The following is a 22,240-nucleotide window of genomic DNA, read 5'->3' as shown; positions in this document are numbered from 1 at the left end:
GGGGAAGAGAAAAAGAGTAGACAGGAGCACTTAAGCCCCCTATGAACAGGCAGCAGGTCCTGGTGCTAATGCTCGTGGATAGAAAAAGAATCATCTTCATTTTGCCATTCAGCTGAAAATCCCTTTTCTGCTTTCTGTTTTGCATTTCTTGGTCTGGGTTACAGGTAGGACTGTTGCTGCTGAGGTCCCAAACCATTCGGGCACCTTTCTCTTGGGAGGAAGATGAGAATTCTGGAAGGAAATGAATAAACATGGAAGGAAACACACATTAAGATGCTGTCTAAGTTACACAGCTCTACTCCTCAGCTTCATGCTCCCTTGGAGACAGGGGCTGTTTAATTTGTTCCCGGAAGACTTATGTCTCACTTAAGTCCAACACCTCATTCAAGTGACTGAGAGATTAAGAATCAAACTCTTAACAGTGGGAAGAACCAAAGCTGGAAAATATTTGCACTCACAGCAATATCCAGCTTCTAAGTGAAGCAAGTAGTAGAGCAAGTTGTGCTGGTCAGAGACACAAGCTCTTTTTTTAATGAAACCACTCATCTCTGCTCCTACAACTTGTTTTTCTATAGACACCAGTGAAAAAAATCCTAAGTGTGACCAGCATAGTCTCAACACTCTGTACCTGATGTTGGAAGCATCTGCCATGAGACAGATGATGAGATGTAGGTGTACTGAGGGGAAAAAAAGGTTCCTGTAGCAGGGTGTTGATGCCTAAGTCAGATATTCAGGCACAGCCAGGGCAGTAAAAGCAAAATGGCATCACTGCATCAGGGAGATCAACGAGAGAGGTAGGCTGGCCAGAGAATCGGTGAGCTGGGAATTTGGGCTGTTGAAGATCCACACACAAATCAGCAGGTCTGGGCTGTGCTACAGGCAGTCTCACCTTGGGCTGAGAGTCAGCAAACAGTTCATCCTCCTCAGGGTCGAGGGCAGGCTGGTTAGAGGAGGTCTCAGGGATGGGCTTCGGGGGGCCTGCTGGCCCTCTGCTCCCTGTCCGGCTGCCATCCACACTCCCCACAGCCTTCCCATGGGACAGAAAGGAAGGAGTTGTGTTACTTGTGTTCAACTGTGTTTTTACAGCAAAAGTGTCAGTTAACAACAGCACAGAGGGGATAGAGATGTTAACATGTTTTTTACATGATCCTGCTTGGTCACAGGTTGGAAAAGCCACCCCGAGATTTCTGGATCAGGTACACATCCCTGTGTTACCAAAATCCACACTTACGGCAAGTCTACCACATGCTTTATTAGAGTAAGAACATCTGTTTACTGAAGCCAAAGGCACCATGTGCACATGGGTTTTCTCTGCTCCTTCCTTGGCTGCTGGATTGATCCAATTACGCTGTAAAAGCAGTCGCAGTGTCAGGCTGTTCAAATCCAAGAACATCCATTAACAGATTTAAAAGCTGCTTGCTACAGGGAATTATTAAAACCAGGATATTTTCTGAAGACGTAAATAAAGACTGTTTGGATTAGCTTTTGGATTTGCAGTCTACTCCTTTGTAGAATATTAATTTAATTACTAATGGCATGTTATTCCTGTGATTAGCTCCAGGAGCTAACAGGAGCAGGAAAAAGTGTGATTACAGCTCAGGCAATTGGAGTGCCAGGAGGTCAGCTGCAGGAAAGAAAAAGGTTCAGACACAGATATCATAGAAAGAAAATAGCACTAAGGCATGCAAGAAAAACCAATTTGGCAAAATAGTAAGGCTTGGAAACTTGTTTGAGCCAGTCAGCCCAAAAATGTGTAAGGAACAGGAATGAACTCCCAGCACAGGTAGTGGGATTCACAGTGTGTCTTTTTTTTTACCATTCCCACCAGTAGCCACTCAGTGCAGGGTGCCATTTGTACAAGTTGCTGAAGTGGGACTTGGGGGACATGAAGGTCAATGGAGCGCTCAGACTGTCCTGGACTTACTCACAGAGTAACAAAGAGCTCCTTATTTCCCAAGATTTGTCCCCGAGGAGTCAGGCTAATGGCATGACACTTGTTATCAGGGCTATGCTCAGCAGTTCTAAGCAACAGAGGAATATAGACTCAGACCACTGGCTGGCCTTGCCTTTTGCTTTTTCATCCTCAACTGCCCTGCTTTCTGCATAGTAGAATCTCTTTTCCCACATCAGGTTGGTGATCAGGTACTAATATACAGAAGCAAGGCAAGTGCATGGCCTGGATTCGGTGGCTATGAGTGATCCAGCTTATCCAAGTTTTCAGACGGGTAAGAACTTGGACTGTGTGTGACAAATCACAGCTAAGCTGCACAGGTCTGACCTTGTCCTAGGTCAATACTTCTCCAAAAATAATCCTGTTTCTGCTCTGAGCATTCTTCTGAGGAGATGGAGGCAATTCTACTCAAAACCGAGTGAGAGATGGATTGGAAAGATGAGACACTAAGCACTGCTGGAAAGAGCAAAGGGCTGATAGTCTGCTCCTAAAAAGAGAACATTCTCTTACACAAGAACAGTTTTATGCCTGCTTTTACTAACCTGTGTTTTATTCCACAAGGCACCTTCCCTTCTTGCTTGATCAGCTCCTGTTTTTTCCTGCTGCCCTTCTGGCCACACCAACCTCCTTTTGATGCCTAAGCCACTTTGAGACTTGTTTCTATCCTCTTTCTCCAATAGTGCAATCGTCATCTTGATGAGATACAGGTCAATATTTGCAGGAACAAGTTTTCTAATTACTTGAATTTTGGTAGTGTCTTGGAAAAAAAATAAATACAATATTGATTGGGTTTTGAGCTTCTTGCCCCTTATTCAGTTATGCTGTAAAACATGTTGGGTGTCCCTCATTAAGGCACAGGATGGATTAAGGCATGGAAAAGATAAGAAAATAAAACCATGTATGAGTTTGACTTGTAAGATCTGGGATAAATTCTCTGTGTGTTTTCTGAGGATGTCAGTACTACTTGATCTGGCTGGTGGTTTTATTCCTAAAACATTTAAATAAATAGAGATTTAAGAGGGATGCTCAGTCTTTTCCATATGACTCACCTGAGTCAATGGGAGGATTACGGATGACATCAGTAACGACCTGTTGAACTTCAGGCGTCAATCCTGCTCGCTCCAGGCTGACAGGGAAGCCAGCTTTCATGGCCTGCAACAGGTGAGTGCCAACCACAGCAAGAGGCAGAGATCTGCTCTCACTTATAGCCTTCTGGGGAAACAAAGGCAGAAAGGATTGACAAGGCAGAATGGTCTGATGTGCAGCCAAAAGCCTGGCAACTTCCCATTCCTAAAGAGCAATCAGGAGATATCAGCACACAGCAGTGCAACGGATCTCCCCCAGACACTGCATTACCCTCATAGTTCCCTAGTTTCTTTTCCAGCTTGTCAAGAATGTTTTTTTCTCTTGAAGCTACTATTTCACAGCTTAAGTACAACATCTCACCTTGAACTTCAGACTAAGTAGCTGTGGTGCACCTGACCTTCCAGAGGCCCACACAATACCCAACATCCATGCAGGACATGGATAACAGCACCGAAACAAATCCCCCCTCACTCTCACATGTTGAATTCTTCTCTTAAAAGCATTTGCCTTAAAGAAAAACACCCCAAACTCCACTGACCTCAACTTGTACTTCTTGAGGAGAGATTTCCAACTGGTGTCTCGTACTCCTCAAAAAACCCCAGGTTTCCAGCTTCTACTCATTTCTCCCCAGGGACTACACATACTGTGCATATAATCATCAGGATCAGTGGATACAGAGCACCAAGCTGCCCATTAATAATTGTACAAGTATTTGTTGTTAATTTGTCCTTAGATACAACTAACTGAGGGACCATCTGACAAGGTTTGCCCTTGGGAGGGGCAAAGCAAAGCTGTTAGTTTTCCAAGTACGTGGCCTCCACAGGGAAGAGCTTACCACAGACAGGTTTTTCTCTTGGAACAGGACATATGTGACGTGCTCTGAGGGAGAAAGGGCTCTAGCACACTTCCAGGGAGATGCTTCTTTCTGATCTTTAGGTGCAGATGTGGGGAAAACGTCAGCCTAAGTGTGATAAAGCCAAATTAAAAGAATTATATCCCAGTGACCATCAGTGAGTCACTCTCCCATCATCTGAAGTTACCTGAATAAGTAACATTAACAGAATCATTCACCTCTCTGGAGGTTGGTTTTGACCTAAACTCAGTGTTCTACAAACAAAGCAAAGAGGGAATCCACGTGGATACCCACATCTTCCCATCTTCTTAAAACAACTATGAGGCAGAAAAAACCCTGATGTCCAGGTCAACACATCTTCTTATGTATCGCCCATTCCATGTGAAACTAGCCCATCAGAACAAACTTGGGCATTCAGTCTGTTGCTTAGCATGGGAAACTCCTCTATTTGAGCTAAACTTTTTCTCAACACAGGTTTATTGAAAATAACTGAAAAACCAGGAATGCTTTTGGTTCCCATTCCTAGATCATAATCCTTCTTTTTGTGAAGCAGAAAGATGACTCGATGGAGTCCAGTAGCTGCAGACCAAAATACAAAGCTCTTACAAAAGTAGCAGGTGCTTCAAGTATGCCCTACCTCTAAATGATTTACTTGGCAGAAGTCCTTAATTTCAGTCAGAAGAGGGATCAGCATGTTGGACTTGGCTTCAGATACACCATCAATTTTCTTCACATTCTCAACACTTGTAGGCCTGGTTTGGGACGAAGAATAAAAAGCCATGGAAATGTCCAATGCCGACACTTGGAAACATCAAGTGTCTGTGAAGGACACATATGTCTCTTAATAAAAACTTGCAAGTATTATTACTGTACCCTTCTGACTGCAACTAATGAAGTCCACTGTTTGCACTTCTAAATCATCAAGCTTGACCACAGTTATACCTTCAAGTTTGCTGCTTAATATTCTGGAGAACCAATTTACCACAAAACACGTTTATTTGCCTCTGCCTCCCACACAAGCCCCCAGCTCTCCCATGCAGTAACAACATACACATTCCCAAAATACTGTTGTCCAATGCCTTTTAGTAGCTGGGGGAGAAATTTGGGAGCTTTATCCCCTCTCCCAAGAGAAGCAGAAAGGGGATTTGCGAGTTGGCTTGCAGCCTCCCCAGTTTGTACAGCATGTCTCCATGCTGGCTTTACCTTATCCGGGCCATCTCCACCAGGACTTTATTGGTTGCCAGGACAGCTGGAGGAATTTCCTTCTCATTAGCTACCTTCTGTCTAGCAGTCAGCAGCTTGCCATACAGAGCAGTCTGGGAAGAAGGGAGCCAAATTCTCGTGAAGCAGCTCTACATCACTCAGAGGTGTAATTAATACAAGAGGAAAAGTTATCACTTCCCTGATCTTTCCATTAATACACAAAAACCCTGCAATCCTTTAATCCGTCCTTACATATTTAAATTCCTCTTCTAGGACTTTTATTAAAAGCAACTCATTTTTAAGAGCTTTCCAATCTAGCTGCTCCAACATAGGACAACTGTGGTTTGCAGGTTGACTGCAATCCAGAGATATCCTCCCTATCCTCCCAAAGAAAACCCTTACCTGTAGATCTTTTTCTCGGGATGAAGCAGCTGGTTCTTGGGGCTTCAAAGGAGATTTCAGTGGCGAACGCCCTGAAACACTGAAAAAAAACCCAAAAAAACAAGTGTGAAGCAAGCCTAGCATTAGATCAGTTTATTCAGAGTTTAACAAATACAAGCTCCAAAAAGCACTTGTCCACTCGTGACATGATTCTGATGCCATCCCACCTCACATTTTTCCCCACAGAGAACTTCAGTCCTGGCAAAAAGCACTAATAACCTGAAAACCATCAGTGACAGGGACGCAGCTGCTGTGCTCCAAGAGGAATTAGCACAGCTCCCAGACTCAGGAACATTTGCCCTTAATTACACTGCCATGTGACTATACTGCTGTACATCTCTTATCAGACACACTGGACTAAGAGCATCCTTTCCTAAACACAGTGCAAAATAACCTTTGATTTGGATTTTAGCTGTCCCTGAAATAATTTATCTTCCCAAGGCTGCAGTGGCAATTATTCATTTAAGTGACACAGCCTCTTTTCCTGTCATCTGCCTGCATCAGAACAGTGGCCTGAAGGAGGAATCCACTCAGAAGTACAAGGTGCATTTAATCTGAAGCAGCACATGAGCCAGGAAAACAAATTACTTGGTCTGCTTTTTGCAAAAGGTTATTTGATTTTTTTTGACCTGAGGGAGCCTCAACTTAGTCTTAGTCTTCTTCAGACCAGTGTAGAAAGGCAAAGCCCTTAACTGATGTTAACTGTTAAATGTCATAATAGCTCAAGGTGTTGAAATATAATGCAAGTTTTAGGCACTTGCCCTTTTTTTAATGCATTAAACATTTTCACAGCCACTTCATAGGACAAAGCTCATTTTAAGGATCACTCTACAATCAGTATCCCTATTAACACAGTCAGAATTAGGGAATTTCAAATACTGTACCTGTTAAGCATGTTATTGCTTCTTGGAGGAGTTATACCTTTTTTCTCAAAGGAAAACATCTCATACAAAGAAATCTATAAAAAAACCCAGAAGAACAAGACAAATGCTGATTTACCATCTTTTCACTGAGGTTGCTGCTAGCGGTAAAATATTAATTTTAATTACACATTTGCAAGGGTTTTTTTTAACTGAATTTTTAAGTTAAGTTTTTAAAAATTTTTTTTAAAAGGATGGATCACAGTGCAGGAGGGTTGTGCTGGTACAAACCTGCTTAACTGGTGACTGCATCGTTCCTTTGGTGCCTGGGGAGCGCTGCGCCGAGAGCACAGGTAAAGGTCTACTGCTGTAACAAAATTAATTATATCTTCATCAAATCAAAGCAAGCCATTTGTACAGTCACATTGCCCTGATCAAAGATAACTCTTTGCTAAGCAAACCAATTTCTAGGTTTTTCGTGACAAGTAGAATTTTCATGACAACGCTTAAAAGGGTTTTGATTTTAAAGATCCTGTTAGTGGAGAAACCAAATAAGTATCAATTTTTTGGTTTGCACTGTGCACACAGCTTTCAGCATTGCTTACTGGTGAAATAAAAACCTACTTTTTTAATTCTAGAAGACAGAAGCTGCAAGAGTCACAAGTGTATTAGAAGGCAAAAGAAAATTGCTACTTTATCATCACCTTTATTAGCAACTCTGTGTAGGCACCAGAACAGGCTCCTATAGCCAGAACTGAAAAGCTTTGTTCTAATACTATTCCCTGTCGCAGCAAAGCCTCTGCAACCTCCACTTCGTTATTCTTTCAGTTTTTGTAAGACACCAACCCAGCACTCTTTACTTAATTTAACCAGAAGCAAAAGTAATACTAAAATTTCACATGCTCTCCTGTCCAACTCTGCCACCTCCAAAAGCAGGTCTCAGAGACAGAGCTGATAGGAGTGAAGAAGTGCTCAGGTGCCATAATTACCTTCTAAGAGGCCTCTGCAGATTAAGGTCTTCACTGGACTGTAACAGAAGACTTGGATTTGAGGTAGTTTCAGCTTTTGACAGCCAATTTCTACCCTGTAAGAGAAACCACGTGGCTTAGCTCTGGATTTGAGAGCTCAGGGGAGCTCTCACACGGTCATTTCACACCCCGGAGTACCTTCTGGGTGAGCACACAAAGGGTTACAAACTTGTTCTGCCCTGGGACTTCTCTGAGGAATCCTTCCATGATCAGCTGCTGGCAGAGCAGTTTCCACCAGTTCTCTGGCCATTCTTTCCCACTGCCAAAGAGGGGGTGCCTTCGGAACCGCTCTGGCAAGTGTTGGGAGTTCTGAAATGTTTGAAAGGATCACATTTGTCCAGTCCTTGTAGAATTGAGTTTCAAATATAAACCCCAAACCAAAAACCTGAAAAAAGTGAGGAGCCTCCTCCAATCTAATCCACCCCACTCCAACCTACACTTATATCACAGAACTATTAAAACATCTCCCTTCATATACAAGCAGGTTACAGCAATGACCCACCCACAGCAAAGAAATCAAGTCATCCAGTGCAGTTTGTATTCAACCACTTGAGGTCAATCTAACATTGCATCAGTTCAAACAGAACCTGTTACCCACTCAGTTTTTGATTTAGAAGAACCTACAGCAGTAAAAATAAGTTACAAGTCCTGTTTAAATCCCAGGACACAAATACTAAGCCAGAAACAAGTTCATTAGACATGTTTGTTCTCCTCCTCCTCCTCCAGCCTTCATTGTAGAGTGCTTGTTTGATTTAAAACACTGCTGATCTACTCCTATCTTACCAACAGTTCAGGCTCTAAAAAAGCTGATTAGCTTCTGCCTGATGGGTTTTTATGTCCCTGAACTCAGAGCCCAACTGTTATTTCAGCCTAGAAAAGGCTATTTTTGTAGGCAGTAAAAGGCTATTCTGGATTTGCAGTGCAAATACGGCATAAGCTTCACTTACTCCAGTGATCTCATAAATGAACAGTCATTCATTGAAATCTGTTACAGAATATTTCACTCCTAGGCATGCTTGTGTGACAACAAGCAACTTTAATGTCTTATTACAAGGTTAAAAGTGGACATAATTCACCCTCTTATCAAATATTAGAGGTCATTCTTTTCCTCCTCTGTTTGTAAACATAAAAAGTGATTCTGCTCTTATTCTAATTTTATTTCCAGTGAGTTTCTCACTTAGTATTTCAAACAAGTTATAAGTAATTATATGCAAAAAAAAAATATATATCCTTTATGTTCATTCTAGCATCCTGCTTCTCACCTCACTACTCCAAGTCAGCCAGCAGCACAAAGCCACAGTGGAAGGAATCATTTGCTTTATCCAAACATAAACCAGCTGTTTTACAGCTGTTAAGATGTTTATTCTTCATCCTGAAAAGGCTGTCCCTTTCAAGCTAATCAAAGCAGTGCATTTTCGTAACAAAATTTAAGGACAATCCTCCTCTTGTTTGTTGCATGGGAAGTGATGCTGAGCAGCTTCACTGCTGGTAGTTAAAACTCTCTCTCTATACAAACATCCCCCTCTCCAAGAAAAAGGGTAGGCACACATGCACATGGATGTAAACCCATGTACTGTCCGGTATATCAGTCGAGAGGGGCCCTGGAACAGCCCCTCCACTCTCAGAACACATCCAAGGAGTTCAACTCTCACTTACAGACCCTCGGAGAAGCAGAATGGGCCTTCTAATCCCAAACTTCCCTTCCAGGGCATTCACTGCTGACAGCAGCTGATGAGCTTGCTTCCCAAAATCCTCCAAGCCACCCTCGAAGTCACTGGGGGCTGCAAGACAGGAGCCTCTGGAGGCAACAAAGAAAACCAAGTTTAATATATACAAATCAAGTCCCCTTTCCATTCTTCCAAATATTACTGGTAGCTAAAGGAAATAACCACCAGTGATTTACTCCCTCATTTTCAGTCCTAGTACTCTACACTTCAGACATATTTAATTGTGTCAGTGTGGCTTCAAGTGTCTCACACAGCTGTCCAACCCAAAAATAAGCAGTTCTTCCTAGTAGCTGCTCTTACAGAACATTGTGCCAGCAGTTTTCTCAATTGACTATTTTAATATTTTGACTGGTTTAGGCATGTACAACACAGTTTTTAATTGCACCTAATAGCCAATAGGTTTTTGTCTGTTTCTTTAAGAGAACAAAGGGGAAAAAATGCATTTATTACTGACTGGAAGAACCCATTGAAAAGTTACTGGCACACATCACTTCCAAAGAGAAAAAGGAAAACCATCTATTTCAAGTGATTTCAGTTCTGCAACACAAATTTACCATCTGGCTCTTTACTGGCACAGCAAGATGACTGCAAAGACTGAAATGATGAACTCTTAAATCCTCCTTTAGGTATTGTAGAGGCCAAGCAAAGATTTCCTAATTTTTTACATACTCAAGTGTAGCTGAATTGATCACCGTTTTCCAGAAAGCATCACAGCGTAACATCTTGTCTTGGATGAGAAAGCACCAGGCTACCAGCAAGAACAAGGAATCCTTTACTATAACTTCAGGGAAAGCTTTATTATAACTACAGGAAAATCTGAGAAAGGTTTTTCTGCTCATGCCTCTGACTACTGACCCCCTGATTCCCTTCAGCACATGCATGAGGTTATTATCAAGGCTAAAAGAACACATGTCAGCACGTGCTGTAACAGGAAAACAGCTCCCTGGACACTGGGGCAATTTAGCCCACACCATTTGCAACTGTTTTCTTTTGGGATGAATTACCCAGAGGGCTTAAACTGATTAATAAAAGTGTATTCACACTTTCAGAGTGTTGCTCAAACCCTTATAGGAACTGCAACTATGCTCTGTTCCAGGCTTTCCCACAGCTTAACTTAGGGCTTAGGGTTTGCTCAACTCATTAGAAAAAGGTTAGAGAGTCGTTCTAAAATGTACCTCGGGCTGAACATCTGCAAGATCAGATGCATAAAAGCCAATTATTTTAGATAATTTGCCTTCTAAGTCAGTCTGAGAGAACATAACCTCCAATGTTAGTCTTCAGGGAAGAAAGCTTACCTGGACCTGCAATTATCACAGCATTCTTCTGTGCCCATGATGCCAGAGGAAACCTTTCGGAGCTGTTTGTCTTCAAAATGAGACAGGATGAGTCTACCCAAGGGAATGGAAGGAATTCAATAAAGAGACCAAGAATTTTCACATGAAATTTACTGCAGAAAACTGAGTTGAAATCAGCATCATTAATTAATTCACCGGGGAACCAATTATTTAGCTTTGATTCCTCTGAAGAAAAGGTTTGGGTTCTTTAAAGTAAATAAGGAAACACTTGATGTATGTGTACAAATGTGCTGAAGGTTGTATTTCTGATACTGCTTATTAATATAAAATAGAATGTTCTGTGCTTGTAGAACAGCATTAAGATGCCTTCTGGTTACAACCTGAACAAGTCATAGCAGCTCTTAATCAGAGCTGCTTCAAATGACCAAGCATTAAAGCAGGTTCCAGCACTCACTTCCTCCTGCAGCTGTTGGACACAAGGTACTTCTCCATTTTTGCCAACATCTTCAGTTTGTACCGCCGGAACTTCTCATTGTGGATCTCGTTTATGAGGCGTCTGTCAGAAAAGAAGTGAAGAACCTTAAATACTCACTACTATTGCCCTGTCTCACACCAAAAGTGAAATGTGCCAGGAATTCATCAGGAGCAGCTAGAAAATGTATCCTACAAAACCCAGCCCCAAGCTGCCTGCCTGCTTCTCCACAGCCTTGATCCTCAGAACACAGGGCATCCTCAGAAAAATAGCACTTTTTTCACATTCTTCTAAATATTATTCCATCAGGATATTAGAACTTCTTCCAACCTCACAGGTTACTGAACTTCAGAGATCCACCCACACCAAAAGGCACCAAGGAGGGAGAAAAGGGTAGAGAGCACTGAGAGCTGCTTCTCTCATTTTCTAGTTGTCCAATCTCTGGCAATTTGTCATCGGTTCCACTGCCAGATTGCAAGATACGATGAGATACCATCACTCTTGTTTTAATAACCTCACAGGTGGCATGTGAGGATATATCTACCTGTTGCCTCATTTAATATCCTTCATAGTAATCACTGGAAGCATCCAACTGAGAAAATAGCATGGGACTACTTGATGGGAATACAGAAGCACTCGTTCTGCCCCTGCCCTGAGCTGCTGCGCGAGCCAAACCTGAGCTACCACCTGCACCACACGGCATCCAAAACTGTTCTGGTTGTGTCAAATCAGTTGTCCCCAGTCCTTTTACCTGTTACAAGCCAAGTCTGTCACAGCCCACAAGACGTGGCAGGAAGCGGGAAGCCCATCCCGGCCGGCTCTGCCAATTTCCTGGTAATAGGATTCCATTTCCTTCGGGGCACCGTAATGAATAACCATCCGGATATCTGCTTTATTGATGCCCATTCCAAACGCCACTGTAGCCACAACACACTACAAAACAAGAGGCCACACGCTGGATGTTTTCGAGTGAGCACAAAGAATACACCTAGATTAACGTTCACACTCTTGGTGAAAACTTGTTGCTACAGACTCAATATTCAGCTTAAATTGCAACAGTTTCAGACTCACACGTGGCTACCTTAAATCTTGATTTTGTTCAGAGCACAGCCATAGGATTATGAACATGAGAGAAATGATGTGCTGTGGGAAATGCAGCACTGTTTTCAAGCAGCTGTTCTCAAAAGGTACAAAAATGCATTGTGAGAAGGAACACAGGTCCCAGGGTAACGCTGCTGCCTAGGAAAAAAGCAGCTCACAAATTGTGATCATGCTGTTCCAGCTACCACTGCTTTCCTTAGATGCATTTTTTAAGGGAATTACTACAGCAATTGCAAAGATAAGCCAGGAATTTTATCCCTGTCAGCACAGACAAGCAATTTCTTTGCCCAGAAATTTTCCAGACAGAGGAAACCTGTAACACATGCTCACAGTCCAAAATTCTTTCCACCACCAGAAACTCTGCAGTTATAAATAGAGCCAAGTGGATTTAGTTTCCCCCATACCTGAATTTCATCCCTCATGAACTGGTGGTGGGTGGCTCTCCTTTGTTTGTTCCCCATTCCAGCGTGGTAGGTACCACAGGCCACATTGAGTTTATTCAATTCAGACACCACCTGCTCAGTGGCCTTTCTTGTAGGGCAGTAGATGATAGTGGGGCCTTCAAACTCATACACAGAACTGCTTAAAATAATAGCAACATGTAAGGAGACAGAACAGAGGAAGTCATCCACCTGCAAGAAGTCTGAGGGATCAACAAAACCAGGCTTACCTTCCTTTCCTAGTTAGGAACTGCTTCAAATCCCTACAGATATCTCCACTTTGTTGTCCAACTTCCAAGTACAGGTTAGGTCTGTCAAAACTAGTGCAGGTAACCTGCGGATTGCTCAGCTTCAGGCATTTCACTATGTCCTCTCTAATTGAGGGACTTGCAGTTGCAGTCAAAGCAACAATGGGAACCTGCAATGAGAAGTAGAAGAACATCCATGACCTTTCATTGATTTTTTTTTTTTTTTAACCAAAAAACTCAACAGGAAACTGATACAGACTGTAAACAGGCACTCGAATGAGTTTATGATGACTGGATCAGTTCAGTTATTTGAAAAATGTAGTTAATATTCAGCTTCCTGAACATTTTAGACCAAAGTTCTACGACAGCAGACAGGGACAGAACCCCAAAAATATGTAGTTTTATTTAGAAGTTTCTGGCAGCCCAATTTCAGAATATCCTTCACTGAAGCATTTGGAAAAGAAACCACAAAGCCCAGCCACCGACAGGGACTGCTCAAACTCCAAGCCAGCATGGTCAGTACACCCAAAGCACAACATTAAAAAAAAACCCTGCTATTTCCAAACAATCGCACAAAATTCTTCTCTTTTATTAGAAATCCAACATAGCCAAACCTCACCAGTGGCAGAGCCTTCTTCAGCGAGCCTAAAGTTCTAAAGGAATTTCTGAAGTCGTGGCCCCACTCAGAGATGCAGTGAGCTTCATCCACAGCTATGAGGGTGATACCTGGTGGGCACAAAACCACAGCACAGACATGTGAACTGCCTACAGCATTTGAAACTCGAGGCAAAAATATTAAGTGCTACAGGTTTTAATTCCTGTGATTCAACAATCAGTATTTTTGCACCTCTGTTCCCAATTAATTGCCCAACATTCCCAGGCCAAGATCATGCTAAAGACACTCCTCACTTTTTTTTTTTTAAAATCAGTGACAGGATCTCATGACACCCTTTATTTACAGTCACCACACTACCCTCACCAAGAAACTGGTGAAAAGGCTTCAGATATTTGAAATTTTAAAACAAACTTATTAATTTAATCTGCCTGGCAACAAACCCACAACCTTATCCTCAACTTACCAACAGTTTGGTCAAGATCCTGAAGTAACTGTAAGTTCCCTGAACAGAACTCTGGAGTCATGTATATGACACTGTACTGACCCCTGAAAGACCAAAAATACACTGTCACAAAAGAGAAATCCCCAGACAAGTAAATTCAACAAAGTCACGATTGTCTTGAGAAAGGAAATGAGAAGAAGACCAGATTTCTGAGGGGGAACAAGAGGAACTCAGTGAAGACCCTAGAAAGCATTCCAGAAAAGTCACACCCACAGTCCCAGAAAGTTTGGCTTAGACTCACCCTCTGATGTCTTCCTTGATCTGTTTAGACTGAGCTGAACCAAGGAAACAAGCTGAAACCCCTGACATTCTGCAGAAATAAAAGAAGCACAGTCAGGAACAGATTTACTCTCCAAGATTTAGCTTCCAGCCTGTGCCAGCATTTTTCTCAAGGAAGGTCAAGCTGTGAGGTCAGAGACTACTTTCTTCAAGGATCTTTCTGGGGAAAACCCTTTTGAAAAAGCAGAGTGGTCCATGGCTCCTCCTGCCACCCAAATCTTCTTCCACTTCCCCTCCAGCTCTCTCCACAAGAGACACACTAGGATGAGTACAGTTAGGAATTGGAGAAAGGAAGACCATTTTCCTTGCACAAGAGACAAGTTCACTAATCAAACATCTAAAAGAATATGCTAAATGTATTTTCTTTAACTATTCTCTTATGCAGTCCATCATACTTGGATGTTAGCATTATTAGCTCACCATTTTTTTGCCTTGACATTCAATCTTCTGTGAGCTACCTGTGCTGCATCTGCTAATTTTCCATCCAGTGGCTGCTTTTTAATGACAAACTCCATAATTACCAGCTCAACCAATTCGTATTTTAGCTCTTAATGCAATAAATCACCAAGTTTTCTTACACCTCTTGGTTTTCACAGCTGCTGAGCAGCCAGACTGACAGACAAATTACTGACTGGCAGCTGATTGTAGAAATTCAGTCTCCCGAGCCTTCAAAATGAATGACCCACTGGGAATGTAGTGAATAAACCCTCTGCACTGAGGAAAACAGTGGAAAACAGTCAAAGCAGCAGCTGAATACACAGACACCCTGCTGAGTAATACCCAGCCAAGGAGCTGAGGCTGCCCAGCCATTCACCTTGCACACAGTCATGAAAATACCACACATAATTGATGTTTCTCACTTCAAAACATCTTCATATCCCCCCTTTCACAAAAGACCCCTTTTTCCCCAAGTTGGACAAGGCAGGAATGAACCAGACAACTCAGCATGATTCCCACAGCTTCAATGAGCAAGTGTCAGAAGTGAATAGCTCTTACAATAGGAAGCAAGTGCATGTGGAGAAAGAGTTATCAGGTATTAAAAAAAAAAAAAAAAACAAAGAAAATTATCTTGACAACATCTGTGACTGCTCGTGTAAGAGCAATTTGGTGTCACCCACCAGTTCCCCCCCCTCAGATCTTTTAAGAAGTGAAGAGGCCAGCTCTTAGGGGACCTACTCCCCTGTCCCTCTTGAAAGCCTGTGCTATAACTTTGATCTGAACTGCCTGCAGCTTCCAGCTACTCAGATGTCACTTCTCAGACCCAAAGGAAGCCCTGCCCAACTCTGATAGAACTCCCACAGGCTGAAAGAGCCCATGAAGCTCCTCCATCACTTCAGTCGGGGCAAAAAGAGGCCCGTGAACCCAGAAATACTTTGTGTGTTCCTTCACAAACCCCTCAAAGATCCTTGGCAAATTCAGCCTATGGTTCACCTACCTGGCAGATCCAGGGATTTGAGACTATTTACACAGCTAGTGTGCCTTCCTGGAGAAACACACACTCTACAGCTGACATGCAAACGTCTTCCACTTGAAACCCCAAGAAACGCCACAGGCAGAACCCGTGTTTCCACAGGCACTCCAGCAGCAGCCTGTCACCACCACATTACTTACGTCAACTGCAGCACCTGGTCCTCCATCAAGGAGATAAGAGGGCAGATGACAACTCCTGTACGTCCAGTATAAACGGGAGGAAACTGGTAGCACAAGCTTTTTCCATAGCCTGAAAGAAAAAGGGGCAGAAGTGAGACATCAGGTGTCCTACATGCAATAAACCAAACAATCCTAAAACCTTGGTGAGCCCTAAAAAACATGTTTGTTCTGCCAGACTCCCCCAAAAGGGAATGATTTTTTTTTTTTTTGCTGTTTCTTAGGATGTAAAGGTAACTTACCAGTTGCCATGACGACAAGATTATCTCTTCTGTCTTCTAAAAGAGAATTGATCACTTTCCACTGGACCCTTTAAATTAAACAAAGGGGAATACTTGGATTTTTGCCACCACACGGAACAAGTGGATTTCATGAAATTGCATATTCTGTTCAATTGTGGGTTAAAGAAACCCTCGAGGCTGCCTCAGAGTGCTGTCTTTGCACAGTGCAGCCACTCAGACTACTGCAGGTAGGCCCAGGAGTGTCACAGAGGGCATCCCCAAGAGGACTAAGGCAAACAGCATTTGATTCAGATGTTCATAGGAGATCACAAATAATAAGTGTTTGTGAATCAGTTACCTTCAACAAGGAGATCGTAAACAGGACCCTTGATTTGTAAGTGGGTTTGTTAAGTACTAACAAAAACATCTTCCAGGTTGAAAAAAAGGGAAAGGAAATCAGAGTCCATTTTAACAGAAAATACACTCACGGTTTAAATGAAGAATGCCCAAAATAGGTCTTCAGACATGTGATGTGGCTTTCACCAGGTTCTGGCAGCAGTGGATCTTTAGGGGGAGAGAAGAAAACACTCACCTGGGATTAACTTTTAAAAACATGAAGCACTGTCTCGACAAAGAACAGTCTGCTCACGGTTAGTGATGCCCAGGGCTTAGAATTTGGGCAATTCCAGTGAAGAGAGAGACAAACTCTAGATGTTTACAAGCTAGAATGAAGGATTAAAAAAAGCAAGCGGGCTCCTCAGAGACCCTGCATGAGGAGGAGAACATATGGCTTGATTAATGAGATGTAGCAATAGGACTCTAATGCATAACTGCATCATTTGGAACAGGTTAATTCAACAAATTGAGGTGTATTTCTCCTCACATTTCAGCCTCTTTTCCCCATTAGATTTGTCTCCACAGGGACAGCCCCAAAGCATTAGTTCCAAAACACCTCAAAGGCAGAATTTCCTAAGGATTCTGCTATGAAGCAGCAATAGGAGAACAAAGGCAGATATGGGAGGTGCCATCTTTACATTTTCATCTTTCCATAGTCCAAGTACTCCCTTGGAAACCCAGGTGAGCTTTATCTTTCTGCTTTAAGAAACCAAACGTTGCTGTGTTTCCACAGCTGCTTCTATAGACAGTCAGGTTCTTTATTTATTTAATCATCCACTAAAACTAAAAAAAAAAAAAAATTAATACCATAATATTCCTCCTCTTCTTCCTCAATGCCTTCATCTTCATCACCATCTGGTGCCACATTCACTTCTGTGTCAGGAGTTCTCCTAGCTTTAGGGGACTCTCTTTCAGGTACAACTCCTTCAGAATAATCTACATCATCTAAAGACTGAGAAATTTGGACAAAAAAGTTATTTTGGAGCATGAATGGGTAGGCAAAGTGAGGTATCTGAAGTAATACCATATTGGGACATGTAACTTCTAATCTAGTTATAATTTAAATCTGGTGTGCGGATCAAGTCCAAGCTGATATAGTAGAGATGCACTAGGAGTCAAGTGATATTGAAGTCTAACCACCAGAAAACTGAATTCTTTAGGTATCCATACATTTATCTTCTGTCCACCTTCTGTAAGTAACACTGTTTTACTTCATATTCCCTCCCTTCAACAATGCTCCACTCCATCGCGATCCCAGAGCATCATCAACAGAAAGAAAAATTTGAAAAATAAACCCTGAGGCACTCACTTTTAACATCTCCATTTCCAGTTCTTCATCACTTTCAATGATACAGGAAACATTTTGTTCGTTGTCTGTGGAATATTCCTCCTAAAAAAAACCCACACCAACAAACCACATGATTTTCTTGTTAGCAAAGTTATTTGTTTTACCCACAACCTTCTAAACTTCTGTACATACTGTACACCACTTCTCTGTATGCTTTTGCTTCTTACCAGAAAGAGTTAAGCTCAACATACAGCTCTGAAGCCTGTCCACTAAAACCAAAATATTTGAAGGAAATACTAGAACTTGATAAAGCCCTGTTGTAAAACCAAAAAACAGCAGTACCTCCACATGTCTGACACACCTGGAACATCAGGAAATAATCTGATTGAGTGTGGACTGAGATGCCTCCTCAGTCGCTAGGACTGTTAGTTTACAGATCCCTTAGAAATAGAGCTGCTTTTTACTCACTACCAAGTTGAAGATGCTCTGGTGCAGAATTTGTCCCCATACTGCAAGGAATTATTTGGCAACATTCTAAAAAGTGAAAGAGGAAAACCAACGGTACCACCCAGAGCTCCTGTATTTGGCACCAATCCTTCCAAACACATGACTGAAGAGCATCTCCATGTTTGACTACCTTCACAGGTACTTCCCAGGCTGAGTCCTTCTTCTAAAGCACCTGAATATTATTTCAGGGATAAAAACTCTTTAAATCTTGTAGGAAATAATTACCTCAGGTGCAGCTCTGCCGACCAACTCTTGTGCAGCCTGATCTTCCAAGACCTGGAGTTCCTGCTCAGTAATGTCCAGTGACATGAAGTCATCTCTCTCTTTCTCCAGAGATCTGGCTGCTCCAGTCCTATTTTCCACAGTGTTACCTCTCTCTGCCTCCTCTCCATTACCTTCTCCCTCCCAGAAGAGAGCCAGTGTAGCATCAGAGCAGATGTTAAAGTCACCTTCAAGTTGTTTAGCACATTCAGCTTTTTGCGCTTCAACATTTGCTGACTTGGCTTCCAAATTTGTTGGAGTTGCAGCACCACAGCTCCTCTCCAGTCCAGAAGGGGAACCTGAACCCAACAATGTGCTTCTTAAGGCATTTATTTTCCCTGATATCTCAGCCAGTATTTCTGCAGCCCTAGGAGGTAAAACAGAGCAGTTACTAACACTCATCTGAACTACAAAGGAGAACAGAGGATTCTGAAGACATCTGTCTCTCCAGACTCAGTTTGTCCAAAACTTCACACAGAGACACTCATATGCAACTGGCCTTTCAATTCTGTGAGAAGAAAAACAAATTTCTTCATGTTAGAAAAATCCTATAAAGGGGCACCAAAAGCACTGTGATATGGCTCCCCTGCTTAGATAAACTCTCTGGATTTCTAGTGGGCACTCACATGAGAGTCCTGAGTAGTTAGGAAAGAAGGTCTTGCAGTGCATTTCGGCAGGAAGAAAAACTCAGCCAAGTTCAGTGTCAAATCCACTGTAATTCGACATGTGAAAACATATTCCTACATATAAAGACAATGTTTCCTTGGAAAAGGCAAATTAGAGACAAGTTGGTAAAAAATCTGACCTCTGAAAGTTTTCCAGTTGTCCAGAAGAGGCAGGGATGTGGGAAGCCAGGTCTGTTATCTCTTCAGCCAGTGAAGTCAAGCGCTCCTTCACACCCTCAGACGTGGCATCTGTAAGAAATGTCATCAGTTATTTCACAATAATTGAGGTCTAACATCTACATGTAAATAAGTCTCATTCCAGTAACTGCATTTTTACAAGATCTGCAGCTGATAAGACAGCTTTTTCCAGGGCTTAAAACCCAGGGAATCAGGTCGAGCTTCCACGTGCTTCAGCATTGCATCTCTTCCATTACACATGCTCAGGGAAAACAGATACACAGCAGGATCACTACAAAGTGATCCTTCCCTGCTTCCCTTCAGCTTCCAGAAAAGAGCTGCTAACATAGATATGCTCTTTAAACCAAGGCCAAAAAACTGCAGCTCCTATTAAGGGGATAGTAAGGCTACTTCTGTCTTTGATAGGAAGATAAAAAGCTCCCTTTTCAGCCCTAAGCTCCCTGTCATACTTTCTTTATGAAACACGGAACTGAACAGAAACTAAGACAGTAAAATCACTTCTCTAATTAAGTAAATAATGCTAAGCTGCTCTAAAACATTTGGGTGCTATTTATGTGCCTCAAGGAAAGCATTACTCCATAACACAGTTTGTTTTGTGGCCTTATTTGTTCTTAGAATTAGGTACTTGTCCCTGCATCAGCAGAACTGAGATTAACTCACTGAAGTGTTTCCATAAATGAACTGGAATGACAGCAGGAATTCTTCCCACCTCTGTGTACAGCAGAGACAGACACAAACAAACAGCATCCTAAGACTGCATTCCTACACCACTAGGGAAAACATTCACAGGGTATAGTAACCCTGGGCTTACAAGAGTTTTTACTGTCTGCTCCCTCTGGAAGTGATCTCTAACCATCAGTAAGCCAAACAATCCTGATGATATAAAAGAAACTCACTGGGAAACGGAACATGGAATTGTACATTGAATAAATTCCTTATGCCTGAACTCACAGCTTACCTGTCCTTACACAAAATAGTTTTTGGTCACAGCTATTCATATTTTTCAGTTTTTCATAAACTATGTAACCAGCCTGCAAGGGAAAGGAAATAATTAGTTCTCAGCAGAGAAACAGCATCTTTGGGACTCAACTAAAAAAATGAGGAATTTTTCAGGCAAACCATGGCACAAACACATTGTGAACAGCAAATTCCAAACTGCTGGCCCACTGTCCCACCCCAACTCCATCATCCATCAGGACCAGGTCACACGTTACAGAAGGCTGCACCAAAGGCTAAATCCTGACTTGGGATCCTCCTTGGAGTGGGATACTCTTACACAGGTGCCAGAATGGGCATCTTGGCAAGTCTGCTGCACACACAAAGCTCCCAGCCCCACCATCTGCTCACCTCATTCAGATTTCATGCCGCGCTCCAGGAAAGAGCTCCAAACCCACCAAGGTGGATTCAGTGTGTTTAATGTTTCCCTTGGTATGAATAATAAGTCGTAACAGAAAAATACAGCCTGAAGCCAGGAGTGTGCTAATTAGGCTACACATGTTAACCAAAGCATCTCGGAGAAGAAAAAGAAACAAGTTACTCCCTCATGTTTTCCTGGGAGGCTCCAAAAGGCAGGGCAGGTGAACAGAGCATAGTGGGAAAGATGCATTGCCTGGAAAAAGCTACAATAGTTGAACCAGGCACCAAAAAAAAAAGAAAAAAAAGCTCTTTTCCTTGCTGGTTTGGGTCTTCACAGGTGCTATATCCCCCATGGTTGAACATTTAACTAAACTAGAAAATACACAATGTTTCCTGGAGCCAGAAAAGCAGAGACCACTGACCCAACTTCCATCTATCTATCTAATCCTAGAAAGAAAAGCTTTAGGGTGTTTTTTTTTTTTCTGCCACAAGGATGATCTTCTCCCAGGACGTAGGCCCAGTAATATGTTGGAAAAACTCTGCTCAGAACTACAGGAAGACTATACTGCTTCCAAAAAAATGAAAAAGCAGGGATTTCTACAGAACTACAAAAATTCATGTGCAACTAGGTAATTCTTCCTGAGAATCCATACTGTGGATCTCCTGCATTATCCAGGGGAAAAGGTTGTGTTTCTTCCAAGTTGCTTTCAAATTTCATCTCAAGTACTCTATTTAGCGGGATTTTGGTTCATAAATAGCTGAGAAAGATGAAAATTATTGTCCTTAAATACACACCAGCCAAGCTCCATCTACAAGGGATAGTCACACTGCAAGAATTTAGCCTTCCTCTGTACATAAAATCCTCCTGATTGCTCCATGAAAACTCAGTTCCCTGAGGTGACAATCTGAAGGGATTCCAAATGGACAGATGCTCCTCAGGCACACTCGGTGCCAGCATCACTTGGCACATTCCAAGCCCAAAGAGCATCCTATGAAGCTCTGGGTGAACATTTAGCTTTCAAAACTTCAGACAGACAAGGAATTAGGACAGCCACCTGCTTGGTGGCATTCCCACCCTGAAGCACCCCGTGCGCACAGTGGATCTCAGAGCATCCCTAGCTATCAGCAAGGCACTAAAAGCAGCAGCTAAGAGCACATGAGAGAAGGAATTCATTCCCAGAGGTGGAACGGTGACCCCACGTGGTACCTACATAGGCATCTGTGGCTGCATACAGCTTCTGCTCCTCACTGAGTGGATACTTGTCCCAGTTGCTACAGCGGACAGACTTATCCTTCAACAGCTGCTTCCCAAAAAGGTGTTTCACCAGACCATTCAGACTCCACGTCTCCTTACACTTCAGCTGGGGGGAAAAAAAAAAAAAAAAGAACAAAAACCTAAACCAGAGGATTTGTTTAAAAGGGAAAGCAACTGAACCTGGCACAATGTATCCCCAGAAAGAGCAAATTGTACTTATTCCCTCGTTGGAAGCAAAGAGCTCTGGGTTAGTCAAAACATACTTGGTTTTTTAAAGCAGTAACTGTTCTCAGTACTGTCACGCTATCAGAAACAGGATATATCTATACAAAGCAGTCTCTGGG

General features: G+C 42.4%; 1 protein-coding gene across 1 annotated transcript in view; it reads right to left on the bottom strand.

Annotated features, from left to right (window-relative positions):
- Window positions 1-54: 54 nt before the first annotated feature.
- The window catches only part of WRN (Werner syndrome RecQ like helicase), a 29,984-nt gene continuing 7,798 nt past the window's right edge, over window positions 55-22,240 (bottom strand). The window contains exons 6-35 of the mRNA XM_027906486.1: window positions 21,853-22,002; window positions 20,244-20,316; window positions 19,228-19,336; window positions 18,387-18,789; window positions 17,676-17,756; window positions 17,174-17,318; window positions 16,459-16,534; window positions 15,992-16,059; window positions 15,714-15,822; window positions 14,065-14,133; window positions 13,785-13,867; window positions 13,325-13,431; window positions 12,688-12,875; window positions 12,422-12,599; window positions 11,668-11,849; window positions 10,899-11,000; window positions 10,445-10,537; window positions 9,079-9,220; window positions 7,561-7,731; window positions 7,384-7,478; window positions 6,686-6,761; window positions 6,419-6,492; window positions 5,496-5,574; window positions 5,094-5,206; window positions 4,528-4,642; window positions 3,873-3,998; window positions 3,001-3,163; window positions 2,494-2,708; window positions 890-1,027; window positions 55-231 (exon numbers count right to left, since the gene is read on the bottom strand). Coding sequence (XP_027762287.1) covers window positions 109-231; window positions 890-1,027; window positions 2,494-2,708; window positions 3,001-3,163; window positions 3,873-3,998; window positions 4,528-4,642; window positions 5,094-5,206; window positions 5,496-5,574; window positions 6,419-6,492; window positions 6,686-6,761; window positions 7,384-7,478; window positions 7,561-7,731; window positions 9,079-9,220; window positions 10,445-10,537; window positions 10,899-11,000; window positions 11,668-11,849; window positions 12,422-12,599; window positions 12,688-12,875; window positions 13,325-13,431; window positions 13,785-13,867; window positions 14,065-14,133; window positions 15,714-15,822; window positions 15,992-16,059; window positions 16,459-16,534; window positions 17,174-17,318; window positions 17,676-17,756; window positions 18,387-18,789; window positions 19,228-19,336; window positions 20,244-20,316; window positions 21,853-22,002 — 3,846 coding nt within the window. The 3' untranslated portion in view covers window positions 55-108. The remainder of the gene's footprint in view (window positions 232-889; window positions 1,028-2,493; window positions 2,709-3,000; window positions 3,164-3,872; window positions 3,999-4,527; window positions 4,643-5,093; window positions 5,207-5,495; window positions 5,575-6,418; window positions 6,493-6,685; window positions 6,762-7,383; window positions 7,479-7,560; window positions 7,732-9,078; window positions 9,221-10,444; window positions 10,538-10,898; window positions 11,001-11,667; window positions 11,850-12,421; window positions 12,600-12,687; window positions 12,876-13,324; window positions 13,432-13,784; window positions 13,868-14,064; window positions 14,134-15,713; window positions 15,823-15,991; window positions 16,060-16,458; window positions 16,535-17,173; window positions 17,319-17,675; window positions 17,757-18,386; window positions 18,790-19,227; window positions 19,337-20,243; window positions 20,317-21,852; window positions 22,003-22,240) is intronic.

The sequence above is a fragment of the Empidonax traillii genome, unplaced genomic scaffold, assembly GCF_003031625.1.
Source record: "Empidonax traillii isolate 1590-97213 ecotype Southwest subspecies unplaced genomic scaffold, ASM303162v1 scaffold1301:size135188, whole genome shotgun sequence".
Taxonomy (NCBI): Eukaryota; Metazoa; Chordata; class Aves; order Passeriformes; family Tyrannidae; genus Empidonax; species Empidonax traillii.
Note: the sequence above shows the minus strand (reverse complement) of the source record. Positions and strands in the feature narration are given on the sequence as shown.